A 23,288-nucleotide genomic window follows, 5' to 3' on the forward strand; every position below is an offset into this window, starting at 1 on the left:
GAATTCGTTGCTTTAATATAACACTGGTAGAATATGTTTCATTCACATTTTTGTGAAAGTAAATTCTCATTATGAAAAAATCCTCTTTGAATATGTAAGAGAACACTACTACATTCAAATATTAACAGGATCTCAAATGTTATTGGCTGTTATTGAACAGATGTCATTTGCCATTTTTTCCATACTACGAAGAACAGGTATTCAAGATGTTGGCTACCTTGTCATACGATCACAACATTTATGAGCAAGTGTCTGAAGCCTGTTACATGAAATCTTCATACGTACTAGTATTAGACCTTTTGATATAAGAAACGCGCAGTGAAAAGAAACACTTTCCATCTTTCTTTGCAATTTTCACTAGCACCTTCTGGAGTCAATCGGAAGATATTGTTTATCATTTCGTAGTAACTTCCTGGTATTGTCAAAAAACGGACTTCATGCATTAACGACAAATTTACTGCTTTAAACTGTACTACTTATATAGGTTGTCAGTAGGTTATCAATAACATGGAAAATGCAAAGCGACCTTAGTGTTGAGTTTAAGACTGCTGAGATTTTGTAAATTAATTTATTGGAACCGAATTCACTTTTTCGAGTTATCCATTTTATAAGTTGAATATCTGAGCTTCATAATAATAAATTATATTGAGGAACAATTCAAATTGAAATTGTGATTGAGATCATGAACCGATTGATGTTAGACCACCTTTGGAAACCTGGAAGCACTGGACGGTCGTTTCGTCCTATTGTGGGACTACTCAGTAGTGCGCATCAACGATCCCGCTCCTGGGACTGAAGGTCCTGAGTCCGAATCCTGCAAGCGGGATTGTGGATGCGCACTACTGAGTAGTCCCACAATAGGACGAAACGACCGTCCAAGGCTTCCAGGTTTCCAAAGGTTGTCTAACATCAATCGGTTCATGATCTCAATCAAAACTTAATAATCTCCACAATCCTATACTGACAAATTGAAATTCACAAATTCTTGATTTCATTTTAACACTTCCTTGAATTCATGATGATTGTACATAATTTGCAATTATTTTATGCGGTAATAACGAGTAGTTAAAGTGGACAAAAAAGTTCGAAATATTTTGACGGAGAGAATTCAGAATTATTTTGGGAAATATTATGACTAAAACTATACTGATTGCTTGCTGTGAACAAGGCGAGTCCGATGTAGACGTAATAGGGAGGATTTCAGAGCAAAGATGACATTCCTACAGTTGAACAGCATATGGAACTCAAAACAACCAATATCAAAGTCATATTCTTCAATACGAATGTCAACAAACTTGGTTCTATTGTATGGATCTGAATGGTGTAGATCTACCACAATCGTCACCAGGAAGGTACAAGTATATATAAATAGTTGTTTATGCAGCATACTCAGTGTCCATCGGATGGATCTATCAGCATCAGCCTACTGTGGGAGAGGAGAAATCAGCCCCCAGATGAGGAAATTAGAAAAAGACTACGGAAGTGGATAGGACATCCATTGAGGGAATCATCAAACTGCATCATGAGACAAGCCCTAACTTGGAATCCTGAAGAGAAACCGAAAAAGGGAAGACCAAAGAACACATTGCGTAGAGAATTGGAAGCATACATAAAAATGATGAATAGCAACTGGGAAGGATTCCCTAGTTAAAAGTTCGATGGAGAATGCTGGTGCGTGACTTATGCTCCTACACTAGGGTAACAGGGGTAAATAAGAGTGATTGCTGAGCGTTTTTAAATACCAGTAAGCATCTCATGTAGAGCATACTAAATAATAAACACTACGGAATCATAAAAAAACCCTAATTAGATGGAAATCCATAGTCACCAGACCAGATCAAAAGTGCGATTTAGTCATTTTAAACAAGAATGATTGTATGGATGAGTCTTCCACTCGATAAATCCCTATCTTACTGGAGATTTTTGAACTCTATCGAGATCATGAAACATTGTAAATAAGACAACGTTAACTCTGAGTGATGAATGTCAGGAAACTACAGCTTTGAACGTGTCCGATGGGGTTCAGTCTGGAACTTAAGTCAAAAAATTAGTATATTTTTACTTGATCTCTTAAAAATAAATCCGAGATTTATTTAGAAAAAGTGCTGATACGTCTCTGACAAACTGTCGATATTGCTCACGAACACTAATTTACAGTCTGATCACTACATAGTTTTCCTGGACAGTTAATGAACACATGATTTCCAAAACAATTTGTCCGACTGACTTTTTCATGACCATCTCGACATGTTATAAAAGAATTAGTGATTGACACCAGACACACTGTATTTACAATTCACCACATTCGTAATTATTGGATTACATGGTATTTCATCATATGGTTCAGGACTTTTAAATACTCATATTCTGTGTGACATGTCCAGTATAGAAACTTGGAAAAGTATTCATTCGTCCAAGTTCCCACATCACACTAGGAAGACGAGATAAAACTATCAAGAGACGTCCAATAGTAAAGACCAGATTGAAAGGAAAAATACAAAATGAGAGTTCGGTACTCGAGTTTTAAGGGAACATGAACAGTGAGTGAACACACGCCCTTACAAACTATTTTGGGCCATGTCACCCAAAGCATCTAACCAATGGTTATGTAGTGAACAAGAACACGGGTGGAGACAATCGAATTTATTTAGCACAAAAATTACAGACTATCTCAATAAAATGTGAATACCATAAAGTCAATCGTCAATTTGCAAAATATAATTCCATCATATCAAACTGTACCGTTCCCGTTGCAAACACTAATCCATTGTCTCCCATTCCATTGTACATGCGTTTTCTTACAAATTCCATTGTGCTCTCGCTCTTCCTTTCTTGATCTTCGCCATCTGCTGCCGGACATTACGTTCTTTTAACGCACGTTATATACTACTTATATCAATATAAGTAGCTCACACCACAGTTACAATAGTGAAGTAGATCATAACCAGGTGACCTATAACTTCGTACATCACTCAGTCAACAACTTTATGGACTGACATCATGTCTTGATTTGGCCACTCTCGGCATCGATCCAATCTATGTCACACTAAACACTGCACGCCGAGGTAGGCAGTGGTTGGGTATACATCGTACATATTATAACCATCTCAGTTGGTGAAGATTCGCTACTTTCCATCTATACCTAGTACTCTGTTTGACTCACTAGATGGTCCCATAATACATGAGCGATAGTTCAAAAACGCCTGTGATCGAATACTAGTAACCTACGAATATGCTCTATTTTTAATGGCCGGACTCCAGACCTATAGGGCAGAGCGGACTGCTGGGCAGTGAACTTGTCCCTTGGTCGGGAAATTGATAACTTGCCTATGCCACAATTTAAGTAAGTTGGTAGGAGCTAATCGAGCTTTCTGAATCTGCGCTGTGATTTCATCAAACACTGGCCGACAAAGACGGACGAGATATCCGAGATAAGGAAGGCGGGACTAACAAACAAAACAAATTTCCTGACTCCTTGCTATTCTGTAGCTTCTATAACACTACTGTGATTGAGTGTTATCTACAGAGGCTTGTTAACTGTTCAATCTCTCAGTTAAGTGCACAATTGAAGTGTTCTGCAAAAAATGGTTATAAGTTCTTGCTTCCCTGAATGCTAGTTGTGTACATGACTCACTAAGACTCTAGGACGAGCTTAAGATGAAGCAATTTTCTTTACCTACCACTGAATTCTTTACATTTTAAGTGATGGAAGAGATTTGTATTGCAGACGGACGCTTTTCGATGTGCTTGATTGGGAAGCTTCAACGTCGCTCTGGACATCGTTAGTGCATAATTCACACAGAAGTAGCTAATTTGATTAATCTACAAGCGCTAAGTCAGCCTGTTCTGACGAGTGTTTGAATAGTTCTTTTCAGGAGTGGAGTAAGAATTGTAGCTAAGATGATAATTAGAGCTCCACAATTAAACCACCTAGTGTATCGTGCTTACCAAACTTATATCAACTTCAAAAAGGACTAAAAGTGGTGCAGTCAGAGCATGACGTCACCGGCTGTCAATAACCTAGCAGATAGAAATAAGTCTCCTAGTTGACTAATTAATTGTTTGAATATTCTGGTGACAACAAACACGCTGTTAGTGGGACATCTTTCAAATTCCTAAACATTATTTTTACAAAACACTTTACTTTTCTCTTACTATCTCTTCCGTCTTGGTTATTCACTACTAGTGGAGTAAATGACATTTGAACTGTGAAAATTCCTGCATCATATACATCTACATAATTGGAAGTTGAGTATAAACAGCCAATGAGCTAAGCATACACATAATTGTTATCCGGGTTTTAGTCGGCGTGCGCATTTTACTCTGTTGACTAGTTATACATGAAAATGAAGACAAAAACCGGTATATGAATCAGTAGGATGAATTGTGGTAAGTCATAATACTTGAGGACTGATGACGACTGGACAACAACAATTAGATCTTTCATGGATGTTAAATACAAGAAATGTAGTCGTAACCACTTAATGATAAAGATCTTCATTCACAAATAGACTGATCAACATAAGATTATTGGCATTATTTCCCTGGAAGCTGTTCTTCTTAGCACTCATTATTAGAACTTTTTTCGAATTCAGAACTCCAAATAACTAATTCTAATGTTGTGCTGTGAACATGTATTATATGGAAACCACTGTAATGAATAATTTATCAGAAGTGGGTTATGAACCAGAAACCTAGAGGTTGATTGCTGGATGTCAAAAACAATGAGCCAGAACTTTGCGTAATATACAGCTACGGAATGCAAGAAAACTGAGGTAAACCATTTGACTCACGATTTATTTCTCGTAAATACAACCCAAATTTGATGTACGACAACCACCACATAAAAAACGTTTATTTAGTCTCTAGATTATCTATTTCAGTATTTTAATCACAAAAGTCAGACAGCGTCTTATTATAAACTAGTTTTCTTTGTTCAGTCTAACTACCATGTAGCTATAGTTGATAATATTATGTAAATAACACAGACAGCTACTAGTACAAGAAATTTTCATTATTCGAGCAAACTTTAGGTAACAAGTCAATGGCTATATTAAGTGGGCAGTTTGCTATTGGGAAAAATACAATGGACTGCTGAGAATATAGTATATAATAGGATAGAGAAAATAATTCACCACTTAGAGAGCGCTGAAGCGAAAATTGGTTGGACTTTAGTTAAACCGACTTAATGTAATGCAGAGTTTAACGTAGTTGGAGGGCAAAACTCGTAATCTATAGTGAAACAAAACATGTTTCGAAAATATTATTGATCTAATACTCTTCACACTAAATATCGAAGTATCATAGCATAAACCACGGTTACATTATTTATTTCCAGCAAGACAAAGATTATTGCGCCGGCTGTGTTCTGAATAAGAATGAGAAGTCCATTATAAGTCATATTGACAATTCACAAACAACCACGTACCAATTTATAAATAAAACAAAAGGGAAACCGAGAGAGGAAAAATCACTGAATTTAGAGTTACTGTAGGCAAGAGCATACCAATACGAGCACAACAGTGACTGAATTATAATATAACAGGTGTACTCAGAGATCAATAAGTGGAAAGAAAAATAACACAGTTACGAATAGGAATGAAAAGTTCTGTATACTGTACAACCAGAAACGGTTAAGCCCTAAAAATAGTGGAAGCACTATGAGTTAGTTATAAAACAAAGATGATTTGTCAATTAAACTAATCTCCGAACTTCAAAGAAACGTTTGAGATAGAAAACTTGGCCGATACTCATGGCTATGATTAGAAATGCTTCGAACGCAGCCCAAACGACCACGCGAAAATTGGTATTCTTATTAACTAAAAAAAATTGTTGTACACATAATACACAAACATACTTTCCCAGTGTACTTGAGTCCTAACAGAAACATATTCCATTTCTAACTTGACCCCAGAGATGGAGTGTGACAACTCATTAACCATTGTTACAAGCTTTTTGTGCTCCTCTATGTGAAAATAACGGTTGAAGTTCTAATTTACCATCGTCAGTTTCATTTACTTTCAATTGGTCTTCTTCTATAGCCATTTCAAAAAGTACAACTTTCGGTGTCATAGAGCTCATCCGATTTCCAAAGCAATACTTGTACTCACCAGCTTCGTTTGCAGCAAATTCAGGCCTTCCATTGGACTTCCTGAGAGACTCGAAAACCTTAGCCCCACTAGGATTGTAAACCTAAAAGTGTCAGTTAACTGAACTAAGTGAAATTACATTAACATCTATATCAAGGAAACCACCCTCAGCAACTTCATAGTGAAGCGTGAGCTTGCTACCACTGGCAACCCGATCAAAAAAGCACTCTTCCGAATTAGCATCTACTACTACATAGTAGCCGTGACAATAAGTAACAAGCGAGGTGAAGAAAAGCACAAACATCCACATTTTGAAATAATGACTTTAATTCGGCTGACGAGGACAGAGTCGCCAGCATGAAATAACAATTTCAATGTACAATGTCAGACTTCAGTCTCCAGCAGTAAGGATATGAGGTTACTGAAATACACTAATCCTTGTAATTTTAAATGCTTTGGAGATCCAATCTTACCTCATCTATCAACAGGTGATGATATTGCGTGTTACGGTAGAGAGTTCTAGTAATTGGATTGGTTTCAAATGGTTCTGGAGGGAATAGGAAGAGATTTCGCTCATATCTAATAGCAGTAGATCACCGATGGAAGAAAAGAAAAAAGAATTAGTAAGTTATAGAGAGATGCTGTTGTAGCGGCAAATAAATCCCCATAATAAATAGCTCTGTAAGTTTTCGACACTGGATGCTGACCACATTAGTTTCAATGGACTCACCTAACCGGAGGCGCTCGGTCATGCATCCGCACTATATCACGAGTGGGAAGGCTGTGCTTAACAACCCTTGCAATCACTAGCCAGATCAGATCAGCCGATCCTCGATATATTGATAGTCTATCAAATATATCTCCGAACCTCCTCGCCTCTGTCGTTTGATTTCACTTGGTGGGCATGATTCATAGTAGAAGGTGTTACTGGTTAAAGCGTTGTCAAACTCCGAATACCTGTGGCATCTTCACTGTCTTTAGTCCTTAAGAACATGTCAAGTTTTCTCTTAAATACTCCTTGAAAGTCTCTTGAACTAGAATTCCAGCATTTGAACACTCTTAAGGAATAGAAGGTACGTCTACAGTCATGTTGTGTTTAAGGGGATGCCAAGAAGTGTTTAGGATGCACTTCTAAGACCCTACACATACACACTATACACTTTCATCAAGATTGACAAACTATTGAGTGCACACTTTATCTGCTATCAAGCAAGATCGCAGGTACAGTGCCACTCCTCCCCCACTCTTGTTTTTCTGTTGTTATGAAACAAAGGCACGCCGCACTTTGTACAATCATATTTCTTCCGCAAAAGAACTTATTGCAAGGTTCCTAAGGGATATTCTGGATGAGATAGTGCTCAGAATATGGTATGTGAAGCAGTATTCTTACATCCGATTTCAGGTGAATGTCTAACAGAGCATCACCTACATCAGTAGTGTTTGTGAACTTTACATGAATGAGTCTTGGGTGATTTCAGTGCTTGGAGTTCGTCTGGCAAGTGAGCCGTATAACGGTCAGTGGTTCAATTTCGAGATGTTTAGGCTTCCTGTTCAACTCTTCCCAGAGAATTTTGTCATTTTTATCTTGAAGATTGAGCGGATGATCAGAACCGTTTTTAAGGCCCGTGATTATGAACCACCACGAACCGGGATCATCTTACCAGGTTTCCCGGTACGTTGAGGTTGTCGGAAATTTTGCTCGGTAGTTGGAATGCGTTTCGGATTACCGTGCTCTTTGCAAAAATGGTCCGTGTGCTAATTAAAAACGGCAGTGGTATTTTTCCTCGCTCAGTAAATTTTATTGTTTTGATCGTTGATTACGTATCAAGACTACTGTTTTCGCTTTATTTGAATTTATTTCAGTTAAAGTATCCAACTAGAGTATCGTTTACTGTTTCTCAATTACTTTATCGTCGGTACTCTTGAGTACCTTATTTTCTACTGTATCTGTTAGTACATTTGGTCCTCACAACCTACAGTTCTGCACCTTTTTGGTCATAGATCATTTTTTGTCTCTAAGCATTATTGCATTTCGCTGGCAGTTGCCAACGTCCGGAATGTTGTTATCCCGTTGAAAGCAGCATGCAGTGTGACGAGTGCAAAGGCTGGTACCACGAATTTTGCACGATTTAACTCCTGCGGCTTTCAAAAGGTTCAGTAAAAAGGGTCGCGTTTGGCTTTGTCAACAGTACTGTTCGGATGCAAACAGCTTTTTAACTGAAGCTGTAGTGGCATCGGACAATAGCCACACAATCTACAAAGCTGTGAACACGAGACTACTCAGAAAATAGATATTCAATATTTAACGCGGAGGAATACCTAACAATGGAGAAGGCGCGAATAAGGAGTTGAATGGACTGGGTTTGATCTGATGGCATGGCTCGTCCATGCAGGCGTGGTCCATCTCAATGTTACTTTATATCTTCTATTCATATTAAATGTATTGTTCTTTCTCTAGCCTAACCTTGTTCTACATCATGTATTGGTAATTGATACGATACAGTGAGTTGGTGTAGTCGATGGTGTGACTTCCACGTAAGATCTTATAGATTAGGCAGTTATATCATGACGAATCTACAAATTTAGGATTAGGTCTATTATTAGAGCAGTACTAATATCATAGTAGACCATAATTCTACATTGGTGAGCCCAACTAGAGAAACGCAACCTATTATTATTAATCCTTATTTCCACTTCAACTTTCTCGATCGATTTTATATTTTTGTCAACCCTGTATTCTAATAGTCCTCTGATTAATGCTCACATGCATCATTGTAATGTTATATTAATTAGTCCTCATGACAAACTGGCTCAATCGATAATAAAAACTGGTCGTCTATATTAACTAATTAGCTTTGATAGTTTGTTAACAAGCTGTAATAGTATTTACATGCTTCAGCGACATAGTCTTGTTTAAACATCAAGCTCTAGCAAATATAACCTGTAAATAGCGTAAATATACATTGACTAGCAATGCAATCAAGGACTAAATAGTTATCTGGATCTAATTCCTTCACTTAACACCTCATCCTGTTTTAAACTATGCACTATCCTGTAATATCTTTTCTTCCGACCACTGCCTGCCTAATTTCATATTCTTGAGTTCCATTGCCAAACAACAAGGATGACACTTCTCCAAAAACATACGGTGAGTTTCAGCTATAAGTTTTCTGCAATCATAAGGTCATTTTTAGATGGTTCGTTCAATGACAACCACACAATTATCTGGGTTCATTCGATTGTTCTGATCCGAGCGAGTGGCAAAAACGCCAACAGCATCAAGCACCCTGGAATTAATTGCCATACTGCATGTTTTATTCTGGATGCTTTTGGATCATTACTACTCCTCACGAATGGCGTTATATATGTCGTCCACTGAATAATCTAATTTTCAAAAATAATCAAGGCGAGTTCAACTATTTTACTTAGTGATTTTTTTTGTACTTAAGATGTATATGTTTTTCAGTTGCTTTTGCCATATATTTGTAAGTGTCACTAAGCTAAATGCAGTAACTTCTTATGGAAGGTTTATAACGCATCATATTCCTGCCTGAAGTTTCATAAGCAGTCTTGACTTTAAGATTACATTTCCTGGTCATGTTCATTTTTTTTAAAATTTTATATACATCAACAACCTGCATGTTAACCTGGCCCGTACATACGTTACACTATATCTTCATATCTTTTGAATTTAGAAATCATCTGAATCGCCTTCAACATTTATCAATAAACCCATCATAGTCGTTGTTGCTAATCGTATTTGTGTTTATGGATTGGTTTATCATATTAGCAGCCTAAAATGCAAACATATTTTAGATAATAAGATTAAATATTTAGGTACTATCAACTGCACTAGTAAAATAACTAAATTCCTAGGTAGCTGTTGGCTAAACAAATGTCTAAAATCAAAACTCCGTAGCCTACTAGAATTAACACTAGACGAATATTTCTGAATTGAAATTTATAATTAAATTAGGCGTCTCGGATTCATTAACGTTATAAATTTCTGATAATTTTGAATCACCTAAAGCAAAAATACATATTTTTTTCCACTGGCTAATCCTCAATCAACACTATAACTAGTTAAACATAATAGTTTCAGGATATCGTCATAAAGGATTGTCATGACTTGACAATCATGTAATATGATTGATAAAATTAATGAAACTATTAACAAATTTGGTCAGCAAATTGACTTATAATTATCACTAGTGTTGTTTTTCTTTTATCTTCATTCACTACAGATGATTACAGTATGTTTCTCTATCAGTTGCTTATTCAGCAAATATCTCAAAACCTTGTCAGTCTAATTGGAGGTTTAGTGACACAATAATGCATGCAAATAATCAACATAAGCAGTCGAGCAAATCTCCTGCAAACTGAAAACATCAATGTCGAATTTACCCCAACACTGACTAAGGTTCAAGCCATTATCATAGACGTGAGTTGGGAGTGTACTCCCCTTGGTTACAACTTGTGTTCTTCCTGATAATCACATGAGCATCACTCACTATTAATCATCTTGTAAAAGCTTATTTAGCCGAATACATCCTGCAGCATCACATCACTTCGTAATATGACACAGGCCTAACTGATTTTAATAACTTATAACCACTATATCTCAATTAAATCGTATTCTGCCTTATGATAAACTGCATACTTGCAACTAACTTGTATGCCCAATCAGCCAGCAAGTATAAATATAAATAAATAGTCTGCCGCAGATCATAACATTGAGTACAGAGCATGTCTCTTACGAATACACTCATGTTTAACGATTTGTTCTTAGCTATCTGTCCAAAACTCATAAAATTATCACTCATGTATTAAAATTTTGTTTTAATAACCATTCATGTGTATTAGTAGTATTACTAAATTCTATCACAGTCAAGTAAAAATGGGGTTGAGAAAATCTCCCCGTAACTAAAAAAACCGTATCAAACTAACTGGAACACTAGTTGGAATTCTTTTCCATGGTAATACTTTTGTTCTTTCAGTTAGCCTACTAATACAGACGCAATTGGAAATCACATATGGACGGGTTACCGGCATAATTGTTAATTGGTTTCATAATTTAAACCAAAACTAATACCAATATTAACATTTCTACAATATTCATCACTAATATTTCTAAACACAAAATACTTACTACCTATGTCAAGTTATTAACCAACGGCCATTAACACGCATTGTTTTATTATTATTATTGTAACCCCATTTTTTATAGCTCAAATAATCTTCACCCAAATTTTCATTTCAAGCGTTTTTAGCATGAAGGCAGATATTTTAAAATTATTACATGTATTTCCCGACCAGATGCTGCCGCTTTCTTTTTGATTTATCTTTCAGCTTACCAATACCCGGAGGATTCTTATTATCCTTGGTAACCTCCGGTGCGCGACGATCCCATCAAATTTGGTATCGAACCAACATCACGTTGTTTCTGGTGGGAGAGTAGTGTAGTGGCATCGGACAATAGCCACACAATCTACAAAGCTGTGAACACGAGACTACTCAGAAAATAGATATTCAATATTTAACGCGGAGGAATACCTAACAATGGAGAAGGCGCGAATAAGGAGTTGAATGGACTGGGTTTGATCTGATGGCATGGCTCGTCCATGCAGGCGTGGTCCATCTCAATGTTACTTTATATCTTCTATTCATATTAAATGTATTGTTCTTTCTCTAGCCTAACCTTGTTCTACATCATGTATTGGTAATTGATACGATACAGTGAGTTGGTGTAGTCGATGGTGTGACTTCCACGTAAGATCTTATAGATTAGGCAGTTATATCATGACGAATCTACAAATTTAGGATTAGGTCTATTATTAGAGCAGTACTAATATCATAGTAGACCATAATTCTACAAAGCCATCTCACTGGTAGATCCTGCGAAAAAGTGTTTTAGCGTGGTTGGGACACATCAAACAGCACTCGCTCTGTCGACACGCAAATTGATGTGAAGCAAACTCAGGTAAGTTCGAAAATACGTGAATCACCTCGACCAAAGGAGCAAATACAGTCCCCAAAGAGGTCTGTCTTAAACACAAACTCAAGAAGAGAAGGTTCTTCTGTTCCCCGCCTTCCAAATGGCATCCAGCATGAAACACCTGGAAGCCGCAATCGCAAGGATCGATCGGTTTCTAGCGGGAAACATAACCTGATCTCTCAGGTCGTCGACAACCCCTCGGAATCCAGCATTAGGTTTGACGCAACTGTTGTTGCTTCTCCTAGTACCGTTGACGAACGGGTTCAGGTTGTAAGGAAGAAACAACGTAGCAATAAAATAGGGAATCCTAACACCGTGTAGTAGTCGATAAATCGAAGGCTGATCACAGTGACAGATCAGTTATTTTTCATAGAATCAAAGAGAGTGAGAGCTTTGAACCAAAAGCTCGTTTTGAGCATGACATTGTGCTGATTAAACAGCTGCTTAATCAACTCATGACTCAAAATATCACCGGTGTCACCTTGCTAAAGGTGTACAGACTGGATAGTTTAGCGAACTTGAAACCTAATCAATCCAGACTGCTTAAAGTAGTATTCAAATCTTCGAACGAACGCGACCTAATTTTACAGAATGGACATAAATTAAAGGGTTCAGGAGCCTTCATCCGTAAGGACTTACCGTTGGCAGACCGTGTAAAAAGACGGGGAGTCGGAAAATAACTACAACTTAGTTTAGACGCTGGCGAAAAGGACATAAAAATTGAAAATTTTCGGTTTGTAAGGCTTCGACAGAGAATGATGCCGAAGCCACTCTGGCCGAAGCACGAAGTCACTTAAATAGGCTTCGGATCTGCTACACTAATGCCTGAAGCTTACTTAATAAGCGATCGGAACTAATTGTACAGATTGACTCTACGAAGCCAGACACAATCGCAGTTACAGAAACCTGGCTAAGACAGGCTATAGATAGTATGGAACTTGATTTCGAGGGTTTTACGTTAGTAAGAGTCGACGAAATAAAAAAGCGTCAAGAAGTGTAGCTCTGTTCATTAGGGATGCTATTCCATTTGCCATTATCGACAGTGTATCCCATGAGAGTGGAACGTGTGAATTAGTTAATCTTCGCTTAAAATGCAAGGGACAAGAGCTGCTGATTGGTTTGGTCTATCGCAGTCCAAGCTGTGAGGCAAATGAGGTCCTGCTAAGCAGTCTCAATACTTGGTCCCGAAGTGGTCGATGCCTAATCCTAGGGGACTTCAATGCACCTATGGTAGACTGGGAAAATCTGCGAACTAAATCGTCGGAGAATTCTTTCGAGCAGGAACTAGTTGATGGGGTTATCACATGTGCTCTAGTGCAACATGTGCAAGAAGCGACAAGGTACGATCCGGACACTGAATCATCCTTATTAGATCTCATACTGACTCACTATGAGGATGATGTTGCGAACCTCCACCATATGCCACCCCTAGGTAAAAGTGACCACGCAGTTTTAACTTTCGACTTCCATATAACTGCCAGTCATGAGGACGCGTCAGCCCAATCCAGACCTAACGTCCGGAAGGCAAACATATCAGATATCATGCACTCAGCATCGTCAGTAGATTGGACAATAGACCCAGAGTCCTCAGTTGAAACGGCTTGGAACCCATTTCGAAATTTATGCTTAAAAGTTACCACACCCCACTTCCCTTGGACTACACCAAGGGGGCCGAGAAACTCTCCACCATGGTCCAGTAGGGAGGTCTGCATCCTCCTCCGTATGAGAAGAAAAATGTGGGATAGATTTAAGTTACTGGGGACTGATGAAACAAAATCTCAGTATCAAAAAGCTCGGAATATCTGTGCCTCGACCCTCCGTAAGTCCAGAAAGTTGTACGAAGAAAACGTTGTTGAGGAATCCATAAAATGTCCTTAACGCTTGGATTCTTATATAAACCAAAGGACAAGAAGAAGAGGAAACATTCCTGCTCTATGGGGAGATAGTGATGCCGCATCATTGGTGGGGGATGACTTTGGTAAGGTTCAAGTGTTCTCGAACTACTTTAGCAATGTATACACCATAGAAGCACCCTTCCCGTCGGCACATACAAATCTCTCCACACATACACTGGATAGCGTGACCATTAAAGAACTCGATGTCTTTGGTCTGCTAAATAAGCGTGACATAGGTAAATCCACGGGGCCCGATGGATTGCATCCTAGGCTACAGAAGAAATTATCGAACTTCGTTGCAAACCCTTTAAGTATATGCTTTAACCTATCCGTAACGCATGGTCGTTTACCCAAAGACTGGAAAAACGCCATAGTAAGTCCTGTCTTCAAAACAGGTACGAAATATAAACCTGAAAATTACCGCCTCGTTAGCCTAATTAATGTGGTTGTTAAGATCTTAGAAAAGATTATTCGGAAGGAGCTGTTTAAGTATCTCGATGAGAACCGGATCCTTTCGCAGAAGCAGCACGGTTTCAGGACAGGTTATTCGTGTCTCACTAACTTATTGATGGCTCGTGAAAGCTGGTGCGCTCTTAAGGACCAAAAGTTACCTGTAGAGGTAGCCTTCATTAATTTCAGCAAAGCTTTTGGCAAGGTTCCGCACAACCGGCTGTTATACAAGTTAAAAAATGTCGGGATTGGAGGCAATTTATTGATGTGGATAAAAAACTTCCTAGTTGGTCGTCAACAAAGAGTACGGGTGAACTCAAAGTTATCTAGCTAGGAAACTGAGCTTAGTGGAGTGCTCCAGAGTACAGTTTTGGGGCCAGCACCTGATATGCCCTCATTTTTCTTGTCTTCCAAAACAGAGAATTTACGAGGACACTCCAAAAAAGTTCATAAGCCGAGAACAAATTACTTGTCAGCTGAATATGGACTTTCCTATCGAATCATCAACGAGTGGAATTCATTGCCTCAGTACGTGGTTGAGGCTCCATCCGTCGACTCTTTCAAAAGAGAGTTCGATTAACTGAGAGACCATCATGCCTGGACTAACACAGGCCATCAAGTCTCCTGTACTTTCCAAACTGAAACTGTTCAGACAATCTTCGGGGAAGATTACATGGCCAAATCACCAACTGATTTCACTGCAAGACCTTAGTTGTTGAGCTTTTTGAAGAAATTACTCGATCCCTTTTACCTCTCTTGACATATATCTAGTAGCCCATAGAATTTTCCGGGATCATAGTTGAGTTTAACGAGCCAGTGCTGGGAAACCCAAGTTTACTGAGGGTTTTATGCCGCTCATGTTATGACGGTGCTGAGCTTCAGTAAATCCTTACTAGTGTCGATGCGTGGTTCACTAATATTGCCGAAAAGCCTCTTCTTTACTTTACTGCTCGTCTTTGTTTGTTTTTCCGTTTCAGTGCTGCCCTTTTTCAGGTATGCAGGAAAAGTTTTCCGCAGACCTGTCAAGAAAATGATGATGTTGCTCAGAAAATTCTCAGCGTCCCCGTTGCATGTGCCATGTGGTGGCTTGTACTATTTCATGTGCACAAGGGTTATTCCAGCTAACGAGCAGACCAATCTGTTCATTCTTCTTGAGTCATATCTTGACCCTGTCAGTTATTCGTTTATTAACCTTGACTGCTTATATATGAGCGTGTATGTTAATCTGTAGAATTATGATCTATTTAGTTATAACAATAGATCTAGTCCTAAACTATTATATATATATATATATATATATATATATATATATATATATATATATATATATATATATATATATATATATATATGTCTGATATGCCGTCATTTCTTTTGTCTTCCAAAACATAGAATGTACGAGGACATTCAAAAATTTCACAAGCTTAAGACAAATCGCTCATCAGCTGACTATCAACTTTTCCATTGAATCATCAACGAATGGAATTCATTACCTCAACACGTGATTGATGCTCTGTCGGCTCTTTTGAAATAAAGCTGAATCGATTGGTATACTACCGCCTAGCCTCCTGACTGTTCCAAACTTAAACTGTAGGTCAAAACTCGGTCTTCCGTAAATCCAAGAAGAATTCAATTTGTAAAATGGTAACCAATACGGCTTAAATATATGGTTAGTGACTCATATCTATTCATTTAGTCAGAAAAGTTATTTCAGGGAAAAGTATGTCGATAATTCATATGTAATAAGTAAGGAAATATAAATTATACGATACACTTGGACAGCACAAGGAAATGATCTGTCAAGTTCATTCATCTCCGTGATACGGGAGACAATCAAGCCACAGTAGTGTTAATCGCTAAAAATGTTAGGAACTACAAAACCAATTATTTTTCATGGAATTGTAGAATGGTGTCGAGTCGCGGCAGACTATGAACACCACTACAAAGGAACGCGTGCCCAGACATCCATAAAATCCCCGGGAAGCCAAATATCAGAAGACAATTAATGGACCAAGTCGAGATATATTTGCTGGCGGTCTCGTGGTATCGAAAGGATACCGAGATCGTGCCACGATACAAGCTTGGTTACTGAGCCTAACCGGATTCACGCGAGGTCACAATCGAAGTAAGTATAATGGATGCTTTTAGCACAGTTAAACAAAGAGCACATTAAAACAGTCACTGGTAAGATTGGTTATAATAATAATTGTTTTCATTAAACCAGTCGTGTTCTCGTGATAAATGTAAGTCACTACAGAATCATGATGTCCTTTCCATGTAAGAATAACAATTCTATCCTAAGGTAAGACTCAGTTTTGTCCACTCACAAGACAGTGATCGAAACTTAAAGAAACATGCAAAAATACATTGAGATTAGGTGGTGTAAAACTTGGACACCATTAAATTTGGAATCAGTAATCTTGAGTATGACCGATTGTTATTTCTTTCCAAAGCCTTACATAGCCCAACTCTGGACTTAGACTGTTTTGAGTGTTTAATTAGGGTCCAATCTGCAGAAAACACTTGCGCTTTTTTTCTCTGATACCATGAAGGATACAACTCACGTGAAACGCACCGGGAAACGACAGTTAGGTGATACTAGGACTAGGATATAACCTCTGTTCGCCTCACTTGGAGACGTTTAAATTTTCTATCTATAGAGTAAAAAAGATTAGGAGGGATATGCTTATGATGTATAAGGCTGCTCATGATCAATATCGTCCTAATAAATCAGTAATATATTTCAGCACAAAGCTACACTAACGAGATTACCCATTTAGAGTGAGACGAGTAGTTTGAAACAATACGTTCTAAAACCGCCCACGGGAGTGATGACGGTACCTTCATCTCGATGTTTAATTCAATTCGGTAGTTACTGAGAAAACCTACCCTAGATGTTGCTTTTTTATCGCTACAGAGAAACACGTGCCAAGTAAATCAGAAGGCGAGGGTTGAACGTAACCAAATAAATCCATAAAATCCCCGAGAAGCCAAATATCAGAAGGGAGTTAATGGACCAAGTCGAGATATATTTGCTGGCGATCTCGTGGTATCGAAAGGATACCGAGATCGTGCCAGGATACAAGCTTGGTTACAGAACGTAACCGAATTTGCGCGAAGTGACAATCAAAAGTGTGAGTATAAGGATGGAAGCAAAATATAGCTGTCATTAGCACAGTCAAACAAAAGCACATTAAAACAAGCACTGGTACAGTTGGTTATAATAATAATTGTTTTTATTAGACCAGTCGTGTTCTCGTGATAAATGTGAGTCACTACACGTTAATGATGACACTCAATGATAATCAAGCAATATCAGAAATAGGCTGAAATTCGACACAAGGATTTGCAGAATTATGATCTAGTTCGACGTTAATACTGCTATGATAATAGACCTTATTCCGAAATTGTAGATTTTTTATGATATGACTAACTAATCTATAAGGTCTTACGTGGAAGTTCCATCATTGTCTACACTAACTCCTCCTATCGTGACGGTCAGCAATATGACGTTTGGCATTTCGAGAGAACACATATGAGCTGGAAAAGATTAATACATTTGATACCAAGAGCAAAAAGCTATGAAGAGTGACCGTGCCTGTTTGGCCGATCCACGCCATCTCGATTCCTTCCTCCTGCGTTCATCATTTTTGACCTGCTCTTGGTGTTACATGTTGAATATCAGTAATTATACGCTCAGCTTCAAAGATCGTGCGGTTGGGATCAAATACCACAACAGATGCTTGGATATCAACTCCGTCTTTTAGAAGGCCTAAGTGTTTGTGTTTAAAGTTTTAGACTTACTGCTGATGAGACTGTAATCGGCGTCGAGTCGCGGTTGACTATGCTCATCACTACAGGAACGCTACGTTCCAGTTACCAGGTTAGTCCTCTATGTAGGCAGAATATCAGAACACAGTTGAAGGTTGTAGTTAAGATGTATTCAGTAGAATTACTTTGTTTTTATGACTGTATGTCATTTGACTTAAAAAAAAGAAAGAACCACAACTATTCTACTTCTATATTATACTCAATACTATTGAATAAACCATAATCTTCTAAAGATATTTGGGGAAAAACAAACAGTATGGTGAATGAAGAATGATAAAATGTTAAAACATGGTTAATGCAATATGTGAATGTAATACAATCAAATGATTTTAAATTACTTCTTCATTGTAATGCATATTATTACTTGTTCATATTAATATGTATAAATAGTTGTGAATGATAATTTCCCAATTGATTGGTCACTGGGTGGTGACCAATGTCATATGTGTCAAGTCCGAATCCGTCGGGGAGCACCGGTTCCTTCAGGATTACAGGTACACTTTGCTGACGAGTGCCAAGTAGCACGAAACCTGGGTCCAGGGTTTCCTGTCGACTATCTTCAACCACCATCGAATGATTAATTCTACATACATTTTAGAATTCATCTGTTATTATGATAGTCAATTTTGAATAAATATGTCGTGTTTTTGAAATCTTAAGTTTAATTTAAATTAAATAAATATATTTTCACAGATTGAAATCATGAATCAGTTGAAGCTAGACCACCATTGAAAACCTGGAAGCACTGGACAGCCGTTTCGTCCTAGTATGGGACTCCTCAGCATTGCGCATCCACGATCCCGCACCACGCAGGGCTCGAACCCAGGACCTACTGGCTTCGCGCGCGAGCACTTAAGTTAGACATTACCACTGTTGGATGCCGGCTCAGTGGTCTAATTCGAGCCCCGCGTGGTGCGGGATCGTGGATGCGCACTGCTGAGGAGTCCCATACTAGGACGAAACGGCTGTCCAGTGCTTACAGGTTTTCAATGGTGGTCTAGCTTCAACTGACTCATGATTTCAATCTGTGAAAATTTCTAAAAGTCTCCACAAACCCCTTCTGAAAATAAATATATGTTTGAAGTTGGCTTAAGGTATAAAATTATGGAGCTGAATAGTTACTTAATATTAAGAACATTGTGGTATGTACTGGAGGTAATTAAGAGTATTTAAATTATAATACTTTAATGGGGCTCTTTATTTTGTCGTCATTTAGATCGGATAATGTTGTCGATGGGCTCTTCACTTTAGGGTCCCGAGATCTAACTCCAATTCGATCGTATGAATGATTGTTATTGAAATATATATATGGCCTTTCCTCGTATATAATCATCAACTTAAATCGTGTTAGTCCATAACGGAATTAAATAAGTCGAATAACGAGAATGGACTTGTGAATACATATATTTTGTATATAAAACGAATGGAATAGAGAGAAGCGAAACGATGGGCAGTGGAGATGGAGGGTAAGCCAAGTCTCCCTTCAGTCAAGCGTTAATCATTATTTGTAGTTACACAAAAATAAGTTACAGACATGTGGTGATTAATGGGATAAGAAATGTACACAAACATATGCGCTCATATAAAAAGTGTCAAGATTAATAAGCGAATAATTAACAAGCTCAGAATGTAACTCAACTAGAATGAATAGATTAGCCTGTTCGAAAGCTAGAATAAGGTATATGAGCTTAACATAATAAATGACACTACAACACAAACTAGGAATCTCAGGTATCACTCAATTTACTCAAGAAGTATTAGATGAACACGAACGAAGATATTGTATTTGAAATTTGAAATCAAGCCGTCATCAAGTACAAAAGAATCCTTAGTTCATACAAATAACACAGTATTACTTATATCAACATTGATGAACAGGGTGGATCTGACGCAGATGTGAAGGCACGGATCGGTAAAGCAAGAGCAGCATATTTACAAGTGAAGAACATCTGGAACTCAAAGCAACTGTCAACCAACACCAAGGTCAGGATTTTCAATGCAAATGTTAAGACAGTTCTACTATATGGGGCAGAAACCTGGAGAACTACGAAAGCCATCATCCGGAAGATACAAGTGTTTATTAACAATTGTCTATGCAAAATACTTCAAATCCATTGGCAGGACACTATTAGCAACAACCTACTGTGAGAGAGAACAAACCAGATCCCAGTGGAGGAAGAAATCAGGAAGAAGCGCTGGAAGTGGATAGGACACACATTGAGGAAAGCACCCAACTACGTCACAAGACAAGCCCTCATATGGAATCCTGAAGGCCAAAGGAGAAGAGGAAGACCAAAGAACACATTACGCCGGGAAATGGAGATAGACATGAGAGAAATGAACAATAATTAGATGGAACTAGAAAAGAAGGCCCAGGACAGGGTGTGTTGGAGAATGCTGGTCGGTGGCCTATGCTCCATTGGGAGTAACAGGCGTAAGTAAGCAAGTACTTATATCAACATAAGTAACATATAATGATAGTCAAGAATAGAATATCTGACAATATTAGGTCAAGAAGGAAAGAACGACAACCGAAAACAATTGGCATGAAAATGTAAGAACAATGAAATCTGTGATGATTGACTAAAATGAACAGGGAAGTTTGAGACCATTGATCGACAGTTTGCAAATAAAGAATTTACTGTTTGGTTCTTAGATCTTACGATTGTATTCTGTAATTTTTGGATCAACATTTATGTCGAACTTGTATATAAAACTTGAATTAGAATAAAATATCGAATTGAATTTGTCAAATGGTATCTTTTATGAGTTTTGTGTAATGTTGGAAAGTGGTATCAACTGACATGTACTATATCTAGAGTATAGTTAAATGGATCTATATTAAGTTCTTAAGATTGGTATTGTTGTTCAGTTTTACAATAAACATAACTAAGTACAGAAGAAATACTTTGTATACCTGATGGAGAATTTAGTTTATGGAACTATACTCTAACAGGCTGTAGTGTCGGTTACTATGCCAGTTCACATAACTTATTCTACCTTCCGGACAGGTTCATCTATTCATTCTTTTTGAATCACATTTTCACCTTGTCAATTATTCACTTATCAACTCTGATTGTATTATTTGAGCGTATTTGTGTTTCATTCTTATCCTATTCATCACATATCTGTAACTTATTTTCGTCTGACTATAAATATTAATTAAAGTTAGATTAAATGGAATTAGATTACATGCCTTCTCTCTCTTCTCTTTGCTTCTTCAATCCGTTTCACTCTTCCCTCTTTGTTTCGTCTCCCTGATTACCGATACAAATCAAATATACATATTCTCGTATTTAGCTTATATAATTTCACTAATCACTAACACAATTCAAGTCAATGATTACATACGAAGATTGACAGCATGTATATTTCGGTAGCAAGCAACATACGATCTAATTGGAGTCAGATTCAAAGCCACAAATAAGTGGTGAGCTTGTCGACATCCATTATTCATGTCTAAAAAAGTACATTAACAGTAATGTAATTACTTTTGTACTGAAGATTCTATTAAATACTGTTCTGTGATGAGCTAATACATTAGCGTTGTGGTATACTTTAGCTATGACTGGATATAATTTCATATTAAGGTTTTATATTAACTTAATAATCAGTTACTGACTGTATTAACTGATATCATGTTGTAGATCAATCAGTCTTGTCTCATTTTACGTGATTATTACGTCATCTAGAGCGGCATTTCTGATTTGGATGGTATTTAGATGAAATAAAGCTAGGAATGGCTAATTCAAGACACTGGCTATTGAACTATGCCGCATAAGTGAATGCAGTTTCTTTGGGTAAGGTTTATGAAATAATCATAATCTAGGGTTAGTGATGTCGTTTAATAGCTAATCTCTCTTAATCTTGAGTCAGGATGTCAACAGAACTAAATAACTTAGCCTTAACTGTATAAGGAAGACACAACAGACTAAAATATACATAATATGTTTGTGATTTTAGATAGAATTATCCTACAGTACGGTATACTAGTGATTCTGCATTGTCTAGATACCGTTATCCTAAAGTATTGATGTCAGATTATTGAAGCTAACCTCTTGTACAACTGAGATATTTTTATTGTTTGCTTATTGAATAGTCAGTGATCAATATCATTTTATCTAGTCCTTAGTATTAATTGAAGGACATATCAAACTCAAAACAACTGTCTATCAGCTAACATCAAAGTCAGTACCTTCAATACACAAATCAACACAGTTGGTTTTAATTGTGTGGAGCTGAAACGTGGAAAACTATTAAAACCACCGTCAAAATGGTACAAGAATTTATAATCAATTGTCTACACAATATACTCGATATACGTCGACCGGATGCCACTAGTGGAAACCCACCTTAGGGGAGAATAAACAAGCTTCTAGATGAAAGGAACATTAGGAAAAGATGTTGGTAATGATTGGGACATACATTGTGGAAATTATCTAACTGCATCACGAGGCAAGAGCTAATTTGGAATCCTGAAAGGAAATGGAAAAGAGGAAGATCGTGAAACATATTGCGTCGGGAATTGGAGGTAGACATGAAAAGAATGAATAGGAATTGTAAATAATTACCTATGACAGTTGGTTAGTGAATCCTGGTGGGCGGTCTACTGTCCTACGATGGGTAACAAGCATTAACAAAGTAGGTAATTTTCTCGTTCTTCAAATCGTAACATTGAATACGACGATATCCGTGGAATATGAAGTCGATATATGTATTTCTGCCTGTTGTTCTTTCACAAAATAATCTATTGGAATTCCATCATTTCATATTAAATTATGAGAATTTCAAACGTACCTTATTTATCAAATGGTTTATGTTCATTTCTCATGATACAAATAGCTCAGTGATGGTTAAGACACTCTTCTTCTGAGGGCCAAACATTTTGTGTGATGTTAACTTTGACAGATTGTGGCCGACGTTATTCCCGGCACCTTCAATTTTCGATACTTGTGTTGTATCAATCAATTTAGGCTAATTTTCCGATTGTTTAATGGGTAGAGTGATTCTCACTAGAAAATTTCATGT

At 37.5% G+C, this 23,288-nt stretch overlaps 1 protein-coding gene across 2 annotated transcripts; it reads right to left on the minus strand.

Annotated features, from left to right (window-relative positions):
• Positions 1–4,148: 4,148 nt before the first annotated feature.
• TMED2_1 (Transmembrane emp24 domain-containing protein 2) lies at positions 4,149–6,441 on the minus strand. 2 transcript variants are annotated; one of them, XM_051214124.1, is made up of 4 exons: positions 6,229–6,441; positions 6,000–6,192; positions 5,858–5,965; positions 4,149–5,819 (listed from the first exon to the last, which is right to left on the minus strand). In XM_051214124.1, the coding sequence occupies exons 1-4, from the start codon at positions 6,397–6,399 to the stop codon at positions 5,695–5,697; spliced, it is 597 nt and encodes a 198-aa protein (XP_051067252.1). In that variant the 5' UTR covers positions 6,400–6,441; the 3' UTR covers positions 4,149–5,694. The 2 variants fall into 2 exon arrangements, with proteins under 2 accessions (XP_051067252.1, XP_012792900.1); XM_012937446.2 differs by having other exon boundaries at positions 5,387–5,819; positions 5,858–6,192.
• Positions 6,442–23,288: the final 16,847 nt, after the last annotated feature.

This window comes from Schistosoma haematobium, chromosome 2 (assembly GCF_000699445.3).
Source record: "Schistosoma haematobium chromosome 2, whole genome shotgun sequence".
NCBI classification, from domain to species: Eukaryota; Metazoa; Platyhelminthes; class Trematoda; order Strigeidida; family Schistosomatidae; genus Schistosoma; species Schistosoma haematobium.